This window comes from Scatophagus argus, chromosome 6, assembly GCF_020382885.2.
Source record: "Scatophagus argus isolate fScaArg1 chromosome 6, fScaArg1.pri, whole genome shotgun sequence".
Taxonomy (NCBI): domain Eukaryota; kingdom Metazoa; phylum Chordata; class Actinopteri; family Scatophagidae; genus Scatophagus; species Scatophagus argus.
In genome coordinates, this window is record NC_058498.1 from 11,414,773 (window position 1) to 11,436,246 (window position 21,474).

The window sequence follows — 21,474 nt, forward strand, 5'->3', positions numbered from 1 at the left end:
ATTTTGTAGTTCAGCTAACTGCAGAAATAAAGGTGAATACAGCTTATAAAATATATGAAAAGCCCACAAACAGCATTGATTACGCCCTTGATTTTAACGGGGACAGGGGGAATGTAGCGATATGACATTTTATGATTTGAGGAGGACCTTACCAATAGCGCTCCCAAACCCTGTACAACTGATACTGACAACCGCCTTGAACGCTCATTAACTCAGATATGGGTTTATATTGTAACATGAAGACTTTTATTGCAAATAATAGTGATTCGATAAAAGGGACTTGTTAATACCATTATTCAAAATAATCAACATCCAGTACATTTCATATGGAATACTAGCATGGTCTTAACTGCTTAGACAAGCAACCAACATAACTCCAGACTGTCACCAGTGTGCCACAATAATCATCATGACTCTGAATAGCAGTAGTTTTAGTTTATCAGCAAAGTTGATTCAAATAAATCACAAACAAACAAAGCCTGGTGGTCTGTTGGAGGTATGTATTTTTAGACCAGATTTAAGAACCAAAGGTTTGGAAAAAATTGGTTCCATTCATAAAAAGTATGAATATCAGCAAAATTGCCACCTCAAAAACACAGGTTAACTTTGACATGCAGCACAACCATACTCTCTGCACATCGTCAAACACGCAAGTGTGTGAAAACTATGACTACACACTGGCTCTAAAGATCAAAAGGTATCCTATTTTCTCCAAATATACACACATTGATTCTGTTCTATAATACTGTAATATTGGTTCACACCCTCTCTTTTTCAAAAAGTAGGTAATTTTGATTGCAAACATTGTTCTTTTTAATGTACTTGTCTGACAAAAAATCAACAACAGTTATGGCATCTAAATGAACCCGACAACATTATAAACTATGCCATACTGTGCCTCATTCAAATAAATTTCACATACCCAGTTTTACATGTTTCAAATCTATTTTTTATACACTTTTTTCATAAAGGAAGAGAATAAATATATTTCCGACCCATTTTCATTATACCTTAACATTTAAACAAGATCATATGGTGCAGTATTTTTATAATTCGTAAAACAAGCTGATAACAATTTCAGTACAAATAACAAAAGAAAAAATGTTTAGCAGACCTTAAAACAAATTATCACAAAACGTAAATGTAATTACAGTGTTTGTGCTTTAAGTTTTGAACTGCGATGGCTATTTCTCTATAGGTTTGCAGTTACAAGTTCATGTGAAAATACTGCGTGAACTCGGGTACTGATAGTCCCTCGATCTCGGGGGTAAAATATAACACAATCCGAATCCAAAAAAGTCTTGCAAACATGTTAACCTGTACGACAAATACTGCATCTTTACCAGATGCAACTGGCTTATTTGAAAATACCTGCGAGAGCCATGACTTGAGAATTATTTTCTTCACTGAATTTTATGCCTAGTTTGAAAGATAAGTCAGCTATAGTTTTATGAACATCAGGAATATGTCAAACAAATGAGTTGTATCTTGTTGAGAGCTTCTGGAAGTGTCCTTTTAAAGGAGGTTCATTTAATGTCTATGGTACTATTAAGGCATTACAGTACAGTATCTCTGCTTACACCATGACTTGAGGATATTTGAGGATGAATATGCCATGACAGTCTTGTCAAAAAGTAAACTCTTACAACAACATTGTTTTTTTAGCCTTGATATGGTATTTCAGTGAACAAAAAGCCACATTTCCTCTTATTTCACAAAATCATGGTTCAATTTATCCTCAACTCTGCTGGACTTTCACCAGCCCTGTGGACACTGTTTGAGTTTTGTTTTATTAAAATGGACACTCATCTTGGAGGAGCTCTTAGTGACTTAGGCCACGTTTGCAGTGACATGCTTCATTTTGTTATTCAAAGTTAAATCTTAAGTTACATGTCCTTTGGCTCTCTGGTCTCAACTTATTTGTAAACTGGTGAAACAAGGTAGATATATTTATTTTAGAGGATACTATAAGATATTTAAGTATTGTGAATTATTTGTGAAGAAAAGACAGAAGAATTATAGGCCATGCTGGAGACTGTGGCTTTCCAAGAATCCATTATGCCAAAAGTTGAAGTCAAAATCTTCAAGAGACCTGCAGTGTGCAGTTGTGGGTTTTCAGTCAGCAGATGATCAGTGGGTACACACAGCAATTTCAGAGACATAAAAACCTCTGCTCAGACACTCACTGGAAGTGACATGTTTCAAAGAACTGCATCTTTAAGAGAAAAGTTTTAACAGCTGAACTGGTTGGGCTCTGCTTTTTTCTTTTCAACTGCAACACTTTGTTGCAACATTCATGTATGTGGACTGAAACTAAAAAAAGTATTGAGTACATACTGTAGTATTTATATTTTCAAGAAAAATGTAAACATAGGGCAGCGATGTTCCTCCCTTCGTACTGTACAGTCGTGAAGTTGTGAGCTGTGTTAATGTTCTTGGTTGAATGAGAAAAGCTGGTCCCACTTTAAAACAAAAGCCTACACTATATTAAAATATAAAGATACAATACAGTATACTTTGCTACTTTGACGGCTGCCTGATCAAATCTGCGAGGCAGGCATAGTAAATGTAGGACCCATTTCAGAATACAATAAAGCACACCTTCAACACTGTTCATCCATCTATTGAGTAATCATGACAATACAGGTCCTGAAAAGCCCTGCCTTTTTTGTTCTTTTGCTTTTTTTTCTGTTTTTTTTTTTCCTGTATTTTTTTAAGCACACTCCATAATCTGAATTTGTATTGTTAGGAATCTAAATGTCCTTCCTTTGTTCAACAACCCATAATACATTCAATACAACATTGGTATGGTAATTCTGTGTACTGAGAGACTTGGCACAATTGCGTCTTTTTAGCCATGTACAAAAAACGGATGAAAATGTCAATTTTGCGCCATTGCCTCCCAGAGGAAGAGGCTCGAAATAACTCATTTTGATGAGCAGAGGTGGAGTGTGGCTGGGGCTGAGCACTGATTCACAAGGTGGTCATCAGAAAAGAAGAGAGGAAATAATAATAATAATAATAATGATAAAAAAAACATCATAGTATTTACATGACAGAAATTTCACCAAAAAGCAACAGAAAAAAACCAAAAAAAAAAAAAAAAAAAAACTCCACACAAACTAACGCTGATTATTTTCCCATCACGGCTTTTCAACAAACTGTACCAGATTTGATTCCAGCCATCAGCAATGTCAAAAAGGATTCATAAATGCTCTCCACAGTCATTGGGTCTGGGCTGGCCTCTGCTAGTACACGCTGATGAAGGAGGAGAGAGCCAGGACCAGGTATCGGCAGGCCAGCGGGACGTATGCACTTCCTGTGCTCCCATAGGGTGCAGTGTTGGGCGCTGTGGGCACGGAAACAAGAAACGCTCTGATTAGTGTTGATTGCACTTTCACTCAGAAGCACCCACCATTTGTAAAGCCACAGTCGGCTTGGCATGGTGTTTCCAAATGAGACTGTAAAAACTGCAATTACTGTAGCACTTGTACTTTTTAGTATTTTTCTCCATTTGCAAGAACAACATATAAATCCATCTGCTACTCAATATTCAATAACAGTAATGGAAGAGGTTCTCAGGTCAGAATACTGATGTATTAAAGTGTCAGGTCAAGTAAATTTCTTTGTAGAGCAAATTTCAAACAAAAAACAAATTCTCACCAAAATGTTTCAGAGAGCAGTTACAGCCAGATACAAACAACCAAATAATGATTAAAGTAAATGAATACATGAGTGCGAATCAATAGTTGTGGATCAAATTATATAAAGACAAATTTGTATTGATTTTTTTTTAAAAATTAAAATATCCTTTAAATTTGCATTTTATGACAGTTTTAACTCTTTGGTCATCCAACAGTTATTTTAAATAAAACAACCAGAGAAGGGGAAATCACACTTTAGCTGAACTATTATCAACACAAAATGGACAGATCAGAGCTACTGACTTGATCTAATGCACTGCATTTCATAAACTTATCAACTACTTGTTTAATATAAAATCTCAAAGCCACACGACCCTCGTAATCCATCAAGGTGCTGCCTGATTAAACTTCTGATCAGAGCAGAGTCTGAAGCCTGACTGAAAGCTATCCTGGGCTGTAAAGGGAGGGACAGCTTATATTTATTATTATGATCATTGACCCACACATGTTTGTGACATAATGTAATTCTAACCACGGCTTTAACCTGACTAAAGATCTTATCAGCCTGAGTAACTGAAAACACCTGTATGAGTGTGCGGGGTCTCCGATCTCAAAAGTAATTGGAGCAATAAGTGATGACATCTTTCATAATGTGGTGTAAAGAGTGCAAACATTTTCCTCTGAAATGTAGTGTGGCGTAGCAGTGCAAAGTAACATTAAACATAGTGGAATGGAAATTTGGTACCTCAAATTTTTAGCGATTAAATGTACTCAATTACTTTCCGCTGCTATTCTAAAATAGTCATTTTCTAGTTGAGTGTCAAAACATTTAACTCTCCTTTCCCGCCAATTTCACATTAGTGACAGAAAAAAAGCCATCAGCCGAGAAGAGGAGAATAGATGAGGGCTGCACAAGGCCTTTTCTTCACTTTCCTGTCAAAGGCGGCTTTGTTTTTGCGCTGTTTGTGTTTCTCTGACCAGCAGACAGCCACAGTAATATGAACAGGCCTCTCTGGAGAGCTGCGTCAGGCAGGGCAGAGAGGAGGAGGGCAGCCTTTCATTTGGACGGGCTACTCTGCCTTCTCAACGCAGGTACACTCTTTTAGCTTGTAGCTCAATAAAGCACACCTCGCAGGTTACAAAACATGTTCTCCCTCAGCACACACACAAGGCACAAGGCACATGCATGCCTACGCACACACACACACACACACACACACACACACACACACACAGCGCAGCAAGCAAGAGTGCAAACAGGCTCTGCTCTACCAGGGGAAATCATGTGGTGCACAGCCCATATCAGCAGGGTGCCTCTATTTACACTGCCATGTAATTAGTTCACAATGTAACTCCTATGATGTGAACCTCACGATGCACAAACACACTGAGCAAAGCGAAAAACTACATAACCACACACACACACTGCGCGCACACACAAATGCAATCATAAACATATAAAGTCCATCTCTTCATGTATTTCTGAGGCCAGAAATGACTCATGGTTGCACATTTTGCAGGAGAGGATTGTTAGAGAAGAGGGTTGTTATCCCACTGTGCTGCTGTTGTTGTGGACTGTGTATTTATTCAATAAGAACCCAAGCGGGTTGTCATTAGAGCGGCATATAGCTGTCGGTGTGTTAAAATAAATACAACGGTGCAGAGATTGATCTTTTTTTACCAACATAATAGCTTGTTGGTGACAATTTTAACGGGAGAAGCCAGGGAGAGAGAAAAAAGACACACGTCCCATTATCACCTGACACGGCCCTGCTTTTACCTGATATTTTCAAACATTATTTGTTGGCACTGAAGTTGTTTACCTATTAGAGTGAAAACTATAGCTCTGCTGACAGAAGGGAAAAAAAAGGGGGGAAAAGGGAAATGTAGAGCACAAACGGGTGGAAATTTTCATGATGTGCGTCGGGTTGCACGGCTGGCCTGTGCGAACTGCAGCTCCCCTCTTCTTTCTCCGTCTCCCTGCCTTTCTATCTTTGTCTCCCCTTTCTACCTCATTCTCTCTCTCTTTGTATCGCTTCTCTCTCTCTCTCTCTCCGTCTCCCTCTCCTCCTATCCAAAGTACAAGATAATGACACAGTTTTCCTGGGCTGCGAGAGAGAGAGCGAGCCGAGAAATGGTAACCATAGCAACAGCTCCTGTCCTGCTCTGCCGACCCTCTGTCGCCTGAGCCTGAGTGCGCTTCATTGTGCTAGCCATGCTAGCAAAATCATTTGTGCGTGTGTGTGTGTGTGTGTGTGCGCGGTGGGTGGGGAATAGGCAGATGTCACTATTTCCCTCCTTCAGTTTCTCATCTGATCAGTGTCAGTGTAGTTTCTGGCTCAGTAAATGCTGCAGTAATCACATTAATATCTTGTACACAACTGCTTTTCATGCAGCAGTTCAGGGAGCGCACAGGGTAATTACTGGATCTCTGCTATGACTAATGTTGACTGGGCTGGAGAGTGTAACAATAAACCCCTCAGTGCTTCAGGAGGGGAAGCGTATAGTGAGGCTGGGGCAGAGTCAGTGTTACTGCATTGCTGCCTCCTCGCGCCGTTTGATTTTGGGCTTGTTTAATATCTGCCTGTGTCACTGTCAAAAGTAGGGACCTCCATTGTTTTGACTGTGTGGGTTGTAACTTACCATTTTAATTAACTCCCCAACGTGGAACTGCCTGCAACACCATTACTCTGCTTATTAACATGAAGGGAATAGAAGGTGAAAAAGACAGAGGCAGCCAGAAAGTGAGCACAAATGAAAGACAGATACGGGGGAGAAGAAGGGGAATCAAAGGAAGAGATAGCAAGGGTGGGGGTTGGGGGGGTGGTTACTGAAAAGAGTGCGAGAGAGGGGGCTGCGGTGGACAGGAGAGAGAGGAGGGGGGGGGCTGCTCTGACTGAGCTCTGCCTCTTCGGGGTTTGAATTTAATTGCCATGTACATCAGCACTGAGCTACAATGAAGTACGAGAATCCCAGACAATATATCATAGAGAAACCAACAGTGTCAAGATGCGCAAACGCTGGGAAGACAAGCAGTTCTCCAAAGGGAGAGGAGTGGAGGAGATAAGTGGAGATGAAGGCGATACGCTTCAATTACTGTTTTGCAACCAAATTGAAATGAAAAACTAGAGCCTCCCCAGCTCCAGCCGGAGTCATATGAAAATAACAATCCCTGGTCCTCTCCTCTGGACTGGAGCCATCGGCTTTAAATGGTGTGCTGGGAGTACGAACCTCCCTCCCTCTCTCTCTCTCTTGTCCTTCCTCCCTCCCCCTTCCCTCTCAAATCTCCATCGACAGCAGTTTTGTCACCCACATATCATATGCACAACAAACGTTAAGGCCCTGAACCTCAGTCACTGTTGACACAGATAATGAATCATACTGAAATATGCAATAGTGACACTCGACGAGGGTCTGTGTTGAGTACCATCTCGAGTGTTATGTATTTCACTGGAACGCCATAGTTCATTAAGTAATACCGTGAGCTCGTTTCTCTTCCTTCTCAGCCCTTTCACCATCCCACACGCTGGGTTTGTCAGGTTTGCGTAAATCCATTCAGAAATCCTCAGTCCTGTGTTCACATGTGTTCAGTAAGGCACACGTGAAAATGCAAGAAGAAGGCAAGAATAATGGAAGAAAATCCCCCATGTTTTGTGTTGGACTGAGTCTCAGATTCATTCGTTTGTCGTTTAGTGGATGATTCATCCCTTGAGTTGGTCGTATCCTCCCAAGCAGGCTGTCACGAGCGTCGTACAGACGGCAGCCAGCAAGGCAGCATCCCAATCTCCCCGAGGACACGGCTTCAGAGATGGGCTCTTCTGAGCAGAGGGGTTGGGGGAGGGGTTCAGTGTCCTTGACCATCAATCAGTGGCCTCTGGTCCTTCCCTCGCCGCTCCCCTGAGAGAGCCCACATGAGACACTCCTGAGCCAGAACTGATCCTGTACACACCATGCTGTAAATCGGGCTAAATCCCTCTACATGCAAGGTTCACAGCAACCACCAAGGGTGTCTTTAACACAGTACAGCACACACTGAAAGCAAGGATTCTTTGGGGGAGCACAACGCTGGTGTTCGCTAAAGACTCTAAATGGAATAGCAAGCAACGCTCATGACATTTGATGAGGGGATGCTGCACCTTCAAAGAATGTGCTACGCTTCATCTTCTTTTAAGTGCTTACGCACGGAGAGTGCAAACTCCTTCGAAGGCGATGAAGACATTCTCCATGCTTTACCTCACTTCAATCCACTGACAGTGAAATACACTCATTCCCTCTATCATTCATCTTGCACCCTCTTGCCTGTAGCAGCCTGCCATATTGAGTCGGCGCACAATTGACTTGCCGACCCATCAGCTCACTCATCCATTTCTCTCTCCATTCCTCCTGTTCTTGTACAAGCAAAATGTTCTTCGTGACCAGACATGATGTTCAAAACTCATCGCCTTCGTCTCCCGCTATGATCATCACACACTTCTGCTCCACGGAGCCCTCATTCACGCGAACCTTCGAGCTCATTAGCCCCACCAATCGTTTGCATTAGTGCTAGTAATGAAAAGCCTCCATTAATGAGATGGCCTTCGGAGATCATTTACCCTCCTCCAACTCCCAGTACTGCCATATCCTCACCCCACCCCTCTCTCCCTCTACATCCTGGTACCTGCCGGTTATCAACACCCAGCAGAATGCTTTTTGGGGCTCGAGCCCAGGCTCTAATAGCTCCTCTCGGCATCAGTATCTAACTGGAGAGTGAATGAGAGCGAGAGAGAGAGAGAGAGAGAGAGAGAGAGAGAGAGAGAGACAGGTCACCTGATAGCTTACTGAGTGAGCTGGGGGCTCTCGATTGCAAGCAGGCTTTGGCCTTCAGCTTGACTTAATCAACGCCTCTGTGGGGTATCTGGACGCATAAGAGAGCCCTCAGCACAGTGTGAGCTGGAGGAAGGAATCCCGACAGAGAAGACATTTCCGCCGTTCTCCACACAGATACTGTTCCCCTTCATTATCGATCGACGTCTCACTTTCTCACTCTCCCATTCCCTCATTCTTAAACAGAGAGCATATGTGTGTTCCTTTTATTTGAAATGAATAGTGAAGTTATGAGTCTGCCATTCGAGAGAATCCAAAATTCAGAGTGACCTGCACCTATGTTTATTGCACCTATCAATTCAAGGACATGCTTTATGCAGGAAATCAATGAGCTTGCAAATGATGTACTTTATATGCACGCCTGATGGATAAATCTCCATTTTTAAAATGATTTATGAATTTTCCCTTCTAGGTTTTTTATCCCCTCCCTATTTCTAAATTTAGAGGGTAAATCCACATCAGCGTGTTCTGGGAATAAATAAGAAAAAAAGAAAAACGCAGTACAGTGTGGACTGATACTTAAAGCGAGCGTTTTTAATCACAGCATTTCCAAAAGCATAATTACGCCATGACTTTGGCTGCTCCCGCTAAATCTGTTTAATGTTCGAAGCTTAATAAAATGCACAGGGACGCAAACAAACAGCGTCAGCATGTAGCAAGTTCATGTAGCCCCACTTTTCCTTTTTCTCCCTCTCACATAATAATCTCCCTGTCATATTTTGGTCTTTCACTCCCACTGTCTCTCCCTCACTCTTTAATGCTTATCACGGTTTTATTTCTGCTGCAGGCCCAAGGATTTCGCTGAGTCAGCCACTGCTTGGCTACTGTGCCCCTGTGATGACAGCGACAATCTGGCCAGTTATGAGGAATGTTGATGACAAACCGATGCTACTTGCATCTCCATGCGCTGCTCCATCAATACGAGCCGATAACATCTGATCTCCAACCAGGAGGCAACCCTCTCTCCCTGCCCTCTCTGTTCCACCAATCTCTTTCGCGTTTAGCTTCCTAAAATAGCAATTCCCTGCTGTTATGTATGAGGATTATGATAAGACAGCTCTCTTTTATCAATTTCCATTATGGTGCTGATAACACAGCAGGCCTGAATGTGGAGGGTTAAGTGCATTTTCTTCTTGATGGATATAAGATAACTTTATCACTGCAGACTGCCTGGTTATCACAGTTCACCTGGGGCTAGTCGAACCTGACTGGAATTTGCTCACGCTGTGCATCTCTGCGCAAGCACATGAGATGCGAACAGAATTTGCTCAGATGGTCATGCTGTATGCAGAGAAATCCATATTTTTGTTCATATTTACTTACCCTGAGCTGTTAATTGATTTCTCTCGGATCAATTCGGTGGTTTACAGAAATTGTTGGACCAAAAAGGGCCAAATCAATTGCCAAGTGATTAGCATGTGCAGTGGATTATTTCTAGCTGAGGCGCTGCACAAGACTTGAGGCTGCGTGAAGGAGAGGCACAACTCAGTGGAGGCACACGCCATATGTTTACGTTAATTATTGCTCAAAGTCTGCTTTAGATAGTGTACGCCCATGAGCTGTGCGAGTGTCACACATGAAATATTCCTTTATTACGCCAAGACAGAACCTGAGGCAGTGAATGCACTCCAGTCTCTACTCCCCACCTTGTTTCTGACTGCCTGCGGGAGGTTCAGATAAAAGCTATAGTGTCCTGAAGTGAGCACCATTGATTCAGAGGGGTATTTTATACAGCAGCTTGAGACAGTACAGGCACTGCCTCTCATACACACACACATGCGCAAGAGCAAACTCAGTCTGGTCTCTGGGTGTGAATACGTTCCTGTCTAAATAACACACTCTGGGATCTGTTAAGCAGTTAACAGCTGAAGGTCTCAGAAGTGGATATAAACATTCACAACCTTCCAGCTTCTCCTGCCACAATGTGCGCTGACAATAAAAATACATCAAAAAGCAAAACATATAAAATGATGTTCTAGTGCTACATAGATGACCCTCTTGACATGTAGCTTTGGGAGATTGCTGACTATCATGAAAATGAATAGATATTTATTCTGAAACTAGAAAACTAATTGTGCTGCTGTTAATTAATTGTTAATCGCCTCTGCCGACTGTCCTGGGGAGAAGCTGCACTAAAAAGGCTAAAAATCAAGTCAGTGGTGTCTGATGCAGTTAATCAGGAGAATGTTCTAATGGTGTGAATTAAGAGTGTCACATCGAGGGTCTTTGTGTCACATATCTGTGAAAGGAGCCTACTGAGGTTTTAAATTCACATTACAATCCATAGGCCTTCTTTGTACAGTTCTACAAACACATACAATGAAGAAATACAGTGAATGTGGAAGTGGTGAAAGATGATTTTTTTTGTTCCTGTATGTAGACAGCTCTTGATTTAAGTGCTAAAAATGTAATCTGTTACCATCATTACAATGAGGTTTTGCATTAAAGCGTATTTTATGTTGAACTACAGCTGTAGAACAATATTGCACTTAAATACTGGTAACTTCCCACCACTTAGACATAAGCTTTTGCAACTAAGCTTAACTGTGTAGGTCTGACTGCCTTTATGAAGACTTCAGAAAATCAAACAGTTAAAGTGTATGGAAGTTAAGATGGTGGTCTGATGCATTGTTTAATGCCAGATAAAAACAATGGATGACATCGGAAGTTAAGTGTGAAAACACATCTAATTTGATTGTGTTCCAGGCTTGAGTTTGTGTGCACTCTGTTGAGTGACATTAACTGTGGAAGAACAGGATGTTACAGTTGTATGAATAAAAGGGAGACAGTAACACTTTACTCTGAAACGTGTCAGATCCTGCAAAAGCCCTTAACCCTTATGTGGGAACAGCCCTTAACCCTTATGTGGGTACATCCCCCACCCCCTTCCAACCACACACACACACACTCAATCTACTTTAGCCTTTCCTTTGTAGGCTTATCCTCTCTGCCTGACTGACACTATCAATATGCAACTTTCATAGCTGCTTAAATACCAGAACTGATGGTGGTGACACACGCTCTTTCCCTTTGATGTGGGACTGCAGCTCACCAAGTATTAGAGTACGAGTTTCTTTGCCTTTGTGCTCCTGTTTGTCACATGAGGTCAGACTTTACCGACTGGAATCACTGAGGGGAATAAGTCTGCGTTTACTGACAAATTGGACCAGTCAAATGACCCCTGGTTCAACTCAGCTGGGTACCAGGAGCAGCAAAATATCAATACATTTGGTAAAAAGCACACACTCACATCTCAATTTGTAGCTGAAAACAGAAGCAGATGGATTCACATTTACATTCAGTATTCATCATCAAGTTGAATCACTGCTGTAGTGACAGTGAATGTGAGCACCGGAAATGTCAGTTCAATTACATTGCATTCATACCATTAAAGGCAATTATGCCAGAATGTAAAGGGTCACAAAGTAGCCACATAAAAGGGGCTAATGCCATCTGTCTCGAAAATAATGATCAAAGTTCTAGCAGCAATTTAAAAAGATGCTGTTTTATTGGTTAATAAGACCCAGAATCCTATTACCGAGCTCCTCTATCAATGTTAATTTGTCCCGTAATGTGTTAAGAAAAAAATGAACAAGACTAATTGAATATACACTTTCACTAGACTAGATGTTGTTAAAACACCATTCCAAGTAAGGCTTTTATCCTACCCAAGCAACACTTACACAGCAAATTGAAATAAATGATTTCAACATAAGCTCGAAATATAAGGTCAAAACTCAAACACGCACACAAAAAAGACTTTCCTAGCTTTAACTGCAGACTTGCCAAACATACAGGGAGAGATCAACCACAGATGGTAAAAGGTAACAAACCATCAATTTCAACCACAACAACAAAAACAAAACTGAAACTTTCTTCATTCACTATGACAAATGGTAAAGAAACCAGAGAATGTTTACTTTTGCTTGAAAAACGACTGATTATCAAATGATTATCAAAATATATGGGAGCTGATTTTCTTTCTTTCGACGAATCAATTAACTGACTAATCGTTGCAGCTCTACAGCGTACGTGTGATTCGCTCAAAATAAACTGCAGTGCAGTGTTCATCAAATCCCCTTTGTCTGTCGTGGAAATCGAGATTTGGTCTGATTTGGAACAAAGAACAGTTGCCAGGCATCTCGATGCACATATCAGTCAGTCAAATATCAACAAACAAAGCAAATTACACACTATTAAGATCTAGTTTAGTGGCAGAAATACAAAAGCAATGAAAATGAACAATCATGGAAGGTGGGAATATCCCTCTGATTCTGATTTGTGCTGGGACTGCTGACTCTGCTAGTGAAGGGCACAATGAGCTCTTTTCTAGCCATTTTCTGATGTTTCGAGTTGGGATGCAGATCTGTGGCTGGAGGCCCACTGGGATCCACCCACCATCACTGAGATCTCCCCTTGCAAGATGGCATTAGGAACAACAAATGTAAAGCAAAATGGTCTAATCCGCTCGTCTCTTTTCAAATGTGCTCAGACAAAAAGCGCCTGGGATTCTTCAGAGCTAATTAACAATGTCAACGGTGACAGGAATCTGGCTGGCGAGTAGCTCAGCCCATTGATTGTTTCAAACGCATTACAGTAATTCAGAAGGAAGGGGGTCTTAGATAAAAAAATGGGGGCGTTTATCACTTCAGAGACCAATACAGCCTTGGTGTATTGAGTCCCAGGATTATTTTGCCAAAGGCATCTCACAACATGTTCACTGACCTTTCTTCATCATTAGTGAATGTAAAGAGGGTGGATCCTTGTCAAATGCCTTGAATAACTCATCAGCTGCAAGGCCAGGGGAATACTAAAGGGTTAATGGTTTCTGTTTGGGGCCTTCGAGGCTTTACCATTCAGGACTTGCATTTCAATTGCTCCGTTACATGAGAAGAATCGAGGAGGGGAGCGGGGAACTGTGATAGCCGTGAGCTGTGCGTAAAAGTCTTTGTGTGTGTGCATGAGGGTGTGCATAAAGAAGTGTGTCATTTACTGTCACCAACAACCCCTCCCCAATCATCTACCGCTAATGCACACATCCATGCACACACACCACCAACATCACCACCACTAACGTCCAATAGGAACATCCTTGGCATGCGAGTTATGTGTGTGCTGCACTCTTTATTGGTCTCTGGGGGAGTGTATCACACACGGTGACACCACTCCAACTTGCACCAAGAGCCTTTAGCATTAACGGAGGGCCGGCAATACTGAAGACGCCAAACAGCTCGGAAATCGAGCCGATAGAACTAACCTTATTTAACGGCCAGACATCCAAGCCATTTCCCCAAAGAGAATGCCATTTCTGAATGTCACGACCTTTTCTAACCACGTTTAAAAACCTCCAAGGTCTTCAAGGTGTGGCTTGTCAATAAAAAGATTTTGAAGACTCGTGAGAAGCGGTAAACAAAGAGAAAGGTAATGCATATGCTGAGCTTTTAATAGGTGGTTTATTGCGGATGCTGTCATCTGTTGTTGGGCTGATTGAGAGGTTTTTCCTAAGGCTTGTGACAGTGATTGAAGGAGTGTGTGTATGTGAAAGCGTGTGTGCTAGATGAACATTAGTGCACACAGCTTTAATAGAATAAATACTAAAGAAATAAAAAGATAGAAAATGCTTTGACACGCTGTGTGTCAGTGTGATTTAGAGTTTGTGTGTAGACAAAGAGTGTGGACCATTTAGTGGGTGACGGGCAGCGTGGACTGATTTAAGGGTAGCGGGAAATTGTCGTGAAGAGCAGCTCTCTCTGTTCAAGCAGCTCAGAGATAATTGTCTGTCTGAGTAAAACAACACTGTGCAGCAGCAGTGTTGCACTGAGCACAGAGTTCATCACAGAGGGGCAACACTGCAAACATCAAACTTGACAAAAGAAGTTAAAAAAAGAAATGAAAGAAAAGACAAGAAGAGGTGTCTGGGGCGTGATTTGAGATGAAGGCAGACAAAAATCTTTTGCTGTTGCATAAGGACAGCAAATATGGATCCACATAATCGATAACACAGTGTTTTTGAAAGTGAAACAAGGGCAGGAAGTCAACAGGATTCATTTAGAAATCAAACAGAAACCCTATTTAAGAAAAGCACTAGTGAGGCCTCATATCATATGTCCTCCAGTATGATCTTGAATACAAAGAGACAAACTGTGGAGTTGTGCTGTTCGTGTCTGCGATGTTGTGATTAAGAGGAGATTGAATTCTGTTTCAGCCAAAGCTGGATTAAATGCAGTTAAGTAGCCAATACAGTTACATCTCTGATGATTTACAGGAAATTTTCCTGCAAGTGCTGGAAGCAGAAGTTAAAGTTTAATAGATGGAGCAAAACGAGAACACAGCAATTCCCAAACAAAGTCCCAAACAAAACTGTTACACTTATTACACTGCATTTACTTATATGGCTAACACTTTAAATCACTATTTATTTAGCATATACAGTGTACATTTAACAATTGGTTTATAACACACTATGTAGCCTAGTTGTATGTAGCTCTAAAGTCATTTTTAAGTGCTTATTATTGTAAAGGTTTAGTCAACAATTAACTAACTCCTAGAAAGAGGAGGGCAGGGATTTGAACATGAAATTTTAAAATAAAGGTCTCTGAACATAAATGTCAGTTCACCTGAAAAACTGACCGGACACATTCCACTTCCGAACTGTCACTAATGTGGTGGCAGAATCGACAGAAGAAGAAATGAGCAAACTCCATATCATTATGTCTGTACGTTTGAAAGTAAACAAAAATCTGTGTACAAACTGTGAAGGCTGGGATTTAGGCTGCTTTTGGAGGCAGTGGGCACAGTATCTTTACTCCTAAGGCGCCTTACACTGACAGTGTCAGTCAGGGTTTATTTACAATGGGCAAACTAATTACTGTATAATTCCCAACACTTATCATGTGGTGACATATAGACACCCGTCCCTCTAAGATTCACATACATGGGAAGAAGACATGTCATGGTTGGGTAAAATTCCTGCAGTTCAAGTATTATCAGAATAGTTGGCAACAAAAACTCAACCCCCCTGGCACAATCACATGAAAGAACAGTAATCTGCTGGCAGCCAGCTGTCACTTATGAATTTATATGAAACCCAACAACAAGCTGCCCAGGCCTAACACTCAAAGTCAGCAAAAGGTTGGAAATGTGGACGTCATGAGGCAGTGTTCAACGAAAACTTTGGTGCAAAATATTCACTGACTGCAATTTTTCCAGAATAGAACTAAATAAAATGCAACTTGTGAGAACAGCTGACAAATAAACTGATGAATAAACAAATGTCTTATTTTAATACAAAATAATGTTAATAAGCATTACCTGTCCTCAGAAGGAAAAAAAAAAAACAACCTAAGTTAGAGACTAATTTCATATGAAATCAAACTGTAAATTACATAAAATAGTAACAACACATAGTAACAAACCACAAAAACACAAAAGCCAGCATACTAATGTGAGCTAATGGTAACGATATTAAGGGCGAGTGTGAAAGTAAAGTAAAGCCAGCAGATGTTTATAAGATACTGCTAGGAATGACTGCAGCCTTTATTTTGGTAGTCAGCCATCAATGAGAAGTCAATGCATTTAGCTGCTGGTCTCCAGCTAAACCCAAACTGCAAACAGTAGTTTATACCCCTTTCACAGCGGACAAAAAACGCACTAACACACACCAACATCTGTCTTTTCTTGTCAATAGAAAAGTGTACAATCGGCATTTATTGGCTTGCTCAGTTATCTGCACTTGGTGAGTGAAATCTGTGATCTGTCAGATTCTGTATGGACCATAGTTTGGGAATGACTGCCAACTCTATTGTATTACTGCAGTGTGACATATAAACAACTAATCAGTGCCTTGTCTATTAACCTAATGATAGCACAATAAATACAACCATGGTTAACTATACACAAAGGTGTAGCTTCAGACTTTTAAGATGACATATACAAATTCACAAACTGAAAATGACGTTTCAGAGACAAAAAATAAACTAAAATAGACACTGAAAATAACAACAATGAAAAGCCTAAAATTTTTTAGATAAAAACTGAATTGAAAAAAAAAATTAACTTAACTTAGTTTTATATGGCAGGACTGAGCACCTTGATCTCGTAGGCCAGTGAACACAGCATCCAGCTGTTCTAATGAAAGCTACTGCCTCAGCTCCACATCTGTCATGAGTTGACTACAAATCCTGAGAGTGATGCAGAGAGAAGCTTCCTAACAACTAAGCGAGGTCTGAAGAGTGCATTTACTGTATTTCCAAGGGCAATGACAACATGTCCAAAGCCATCTCTCCATTACTGCTAAAAGTGTTCTCTCTTTTACCTCAAAATTACGCCCATTTAACTCTCCTGAAGAGCGCTCTCACCAAAGATGAGAGAGAGAGGGAAGACCTAAAGCACTACACAGTGTGAACCCACTGCAATCTACAAGTTGGCCGAAAAAGTCATCTTTTCTGATATACTGTGGCCTCTGCTGTAAGTGTGTGGCTTTCTTCAATCATCCTCCTTAATGCACTAACCATTAGAGTCTGTCCAGAAAGAGAATATACCCTGGTGTCTCAATTATAGTCCAAGACTGAATCTCTACAACAGTCTTTCGTGGTCATAAAAGGAAATGACAATCCATTTTCTGCTCCAGCTCTCATGCAGCAACTGCAGAGTTCTGTCTGTTGTTGGGAGCACCAAAACTCATCTTTCCAACTGCATCATCTTATTAATCACCCTGACTGCTGTTGCTAGAGGGCCAATTAAAGTTGGAAAAAGATTTGAATTGTCAGGGAAAAAAATATATATATATTTCTTGCCCTTTTAACAGTGACTTCCCTTTTCTGGTCTTCATGTTTTTGCCAAAACTTTGAATGAGAATGTGGGTTTTGAGAAACATGTAAATACAACATCAAAAATGGGGAAGGATGTCGCAGACCTGAAAGCGTTGCAATGCATAATGTGCTTTGATCTTCTGGTTACAGCAGTGGATGCTTTAGATTTGGTGATCTGAAAACTCTGAAAAGTTACGATAGAAAAAAATTATATAAGTGACAGCAACAGGGATAAAAGCACCGCCTGCAACAAGAGCTCAAAGAAAAAAAAGTGGGAAAAAACACATGAAAGAAAGAAGATTCTTTGGCACAATTTAAAACTGGAAAGGCTCTGACAGGTCTCAGTTTGAATACCCACCACCAATATTATTCTTACGAATACTGCAAAATACCCACAGAGAATGAACAGAGTGAAAAAGTGAAGTCTGTGAAATAGTTTACTTGTTCTTCTGTAGACAGTTACTACGTTTTTGGTGTATGCCGTTGTGCGTGCGTGGGACTGAAACACGACCGGGTTTGCATTTAAGGGCCGACGCTCCTGAGGAGACGCGAGGTGGGAGAGATAATCAGAGGTAGAGAAGAGGATCGTGCATGTGGGAGCAAGGGAAAGATAGAGCTGGAAACGGAGAGGCAGAAAGACTCGGAGAGAGGAGTGTGGGGTAAGGAGAATAATCCGCTGATGGAGGGAGAAGAGCAGCACGGCCGTTTACATCAGAGACTGACAAAAGAAGGTGAAAAGCAGCCCTGAAAATGAGTACTTGCAGGGGGCAGAGAGGAACACTGAAGGCTAAGGCCCATGAAATATGGATTATAATCAGTTTATACTGTTTGCACAGAAGGGAACGGTAGACCTTTGTGGGAGTCCAAAATGTGTTCTGAATGCTATCATGAGTTAGAGAAATGTATCAGTTGTCCTAAGGAAAGCATTATCCATACACTTAAACATTAGCACATATAACACTTAAACTCATACTGTGAGGTACAGCTTGATATCACCTGATAAGATTATCAATACTGGATGCTTTTGAAAACCACTGAAATCCAATCAATTACAGCATTTTAACATTCAAATGTCAACATCTTTATAAATGTCTGCTTTTTCCCCTTTCAGTTCATATGGTGATTTTTTGGTAGTTGCCCATAGCGATCATTTCTGGCAGTGCACTAAAAATACCATCCTTATATCTAAACCTGGAAGGAAACTAATTAATTGTGGATGACCACGAGGCAAAGTAAAACGCATTGACACAGGAGGGGAAAAAAAACCAATGCACTGCAATCCTGCAAGTAGATTTTACGTTTTATGGGCTATTGTTATTATTATTATGGGCTATTATTGGGAGAACATTTTTGTTGAATCTTGAAGTTGTTGAGTAGTTTTATTATTGCTCAGTGCTACTAACCTAACTATTAGAAATGAATCAGTTCTGTAGCAGCTGTTTCGACGCAGCCTGAACACCATTTTCTGATTGTAATGTCTTTCTGTGTGGAGTCTGTCTGACTGTTCATTTGCCTACACCACAGACACACATGGAGGACAGCACACTGTGCATCCCAGCCGCGATCTTCTACATGAAAGTCTGAAATGCTGGCTGCGTCTATCACCGCAAACGCTGCACCCTCATAATCTGCTTAGCTACATAAAGGGGGCATTACTTCCTGCACTGGCACCGAACGCTGCCATTAGATGTAAATTGGTGTAAATCATCCCATACTGATGTATTGCTTATGGAAACTGGTCTGATGATCCATGTGTCACGCCTTGTTTGTGTCATCATCACAATTACACAATCACAATATTAACTTCTGTGTTTCCTTGCCTTTTGAAGTTTTCTATTTGGAAGCACATCTTAAGTGTTTCATAATTAATTAACCAAAGCAACTAAGGAAATAGAGACATCACTTTGGTTTATTGCATCCTTCCCAGCACAGTAAAACACAAAATCAATTTCATTGTCGGTATCTCCCACTTTTAACTAATCAGTATTAACACTCACAATGTGTGTAAGGGCACCGTAATAAAAAGCCCAGGCAGCCACAGCAAAACAGAACCTAACCCATAATGACTAATATCACACAAACAACTGAGTACCAATCAGCCAGATAGCAAAAAATAACACTTCCTTTGATTTATACTCATTAACATGAATTACAGGAGAAATAAGGCAATCACATTGTGTGCTATTAAAACATCACAAGCAATGGCTTCCATTTCCAGAAAACATATGCTGTTAAAGTATGGTAATGCAAATGTCATAATAAGGCATGGGAACTGTTGATCAATTAAATGAACTCTGGGAACACTGGCAGACTTTGATATTTCAGAGGATCGTACTGTAAAGCTCAGGAGCCCTATAAAACGAGATAACTGCTGGTCTTCGCAAAAGGTTTGATGTATCCTGTAAAATGTAAAGCATTATGAGAAGTTTTGTGCATGCAGTCACTGGAGGCTTATGCTACTTTTCATAAGATAAACAATATAGATTTGAGGAAAGGAGGAAAAGCCAGTTTTATGTGACTTTGAACTAGTTTACTGTGACAACAGGTTTTCGACTGGGGGAGCTCGCATGCTTCCAGTCGCACAGGACAAAACCCACCGTCTTATTTATGTTGTCCAGGGATCTCGGGGTCAAGTATGATAGATGACATGCCATCTGCTTATCAGGCCCTTCCAGAGATGATTGGAAGTTAGCACTAGGTAAAAGTGAAGGTCAGCATATCCCCTCAAAATGAACCACACTGGACAGGAGTCGGGGTGGCAGTGCGGCCGTGAGAGGAGGGGGCAGAAGGGGTTCGCGTGGCTCTTGATCTTGCCACCATATAAGTGATAAGGCTGGTAGAAAATGCACTGCCAAAAAGGATTATCTGTGGGTAGCTCAGTGTGTCTGACACCAGGCATGCTGGGTAAAGAGAGGCAGGGTTGTTTAATGTAGAGGTTCCTCCAGTCCTCTAGGATTTACAGTACCAGTCTACTCCCAGACAAAACCCCAATGTAAGCTTATCAGTGGGAGATGTTCTGTCCTCTTGAATATTTCATAAGTGCAGTGTATTTATACTGCCATTAGCTGGGGGTGACTCACAAACCCACAGTCAGTAGTCACATTGGTGACTATATTGTAATTGCCACTTTATGCAACTCAGCTTTAGCACTTCTGGCTCGTGCTTCTGGTGACAGAAGTGTAAAGAAAACAGTAGGAACATCGGCACTGTTAACACCGAGGTCGTTTATAGCTGTTATTTGGTGAAGCTTTTCATGATCAGGAGTCTCATATGTTTCACCTCGTGATGAAGACTTAATTCACCACATCTGAGCTGCAGCCAAAAAAAAAAAAAACAAAAACGCACAATGCTTCAGTATGTTTTTAGTTTACTGTAACACCATGGTTGATTTTCAGGGCGTTGAAGGCGGCAGGAGGAAATAGGTGACAGAGTCTGTGCTTTGTGTGAAGTTACAGCCAGTGGATGGAAGAAAAAACCCTTTCAAAATCTGGTACCTGCTTTTATTTGACACCGCCAAACTGTCAGACTTCTTATCTGCTGAGCTGGAAATGTCTGAAAAGACAACACATGAGAACCAAGTTTGGTTCGAAAAGGACTATGGAACACATAGAGTTATATAATAACTGATTTGTGTTATTGATTGTGCCTGGGGTGAAACAAAGGACAGCCAGATCTACTCAGCTCAGTCAATGACATTCAAGGAATCCAATATCAGTCTCTACGTATCAGTGTTCTCCTGCACAATGTCAAAAATAATCCTGATGGAAATTAAGGACATGCTTTGGCAGCAAAAACTTATTACTGTGTCTTACAGCCAAAGATACCATCAGTATTCTTTCAGTTTTTCCTTCCATGACTTTTGTGAATATTTTACTTTTTCCTGGGCACACCAGGTGATTTATGATGACCCAATATTCTGATTATCAATAATAATCAGTATTCCTGTAGTCCATGTGGACATGTAACATATGATGGAGCATATGTTTCAGAACATATTACAAGAGCTTTCACTGCTCAGGACCCAAGAGCATGAATACTCTGTATACTAATCGATAGTATTTTGAGTAAAAATAAAAAGTAATACATACATGCTTTTCTGTTCTTAAAGAGCCAAGTTCGACATGTAAAAACAGATCTGCAGTAAATTAGTGAATATG

At 40.9% G+C, this 21,474-nt stretch overlaps 1 protein-coding gene across 2 annotated transcripts in view; it reads right to left on the reverse strand.

The window, feature by feature from the left end:
• Window positions 1–223: 223 nt before the first annotated feature.
• negr1 (neuronal growth regulator 1) overlaps window positions 224–21,474 on the reverse strand; it is a 127,708-nt gene continuing 106,457 nt past the window's right edge. For both annotated transcript variants that reach the window (XM_046391146.1, XM_046391147.1), the window contains one exon: window positions 224–3,349. In XM_046391146.1, the coding sequence (XP_046247102.1) occupies window positions 3,249–3,349 (101 nt within the window). In that variant the 3' untranslated portion in view covers window positions 224–3,248. The remainder of the gene's footprint in view (window positions 3,350–21,474) is intronic.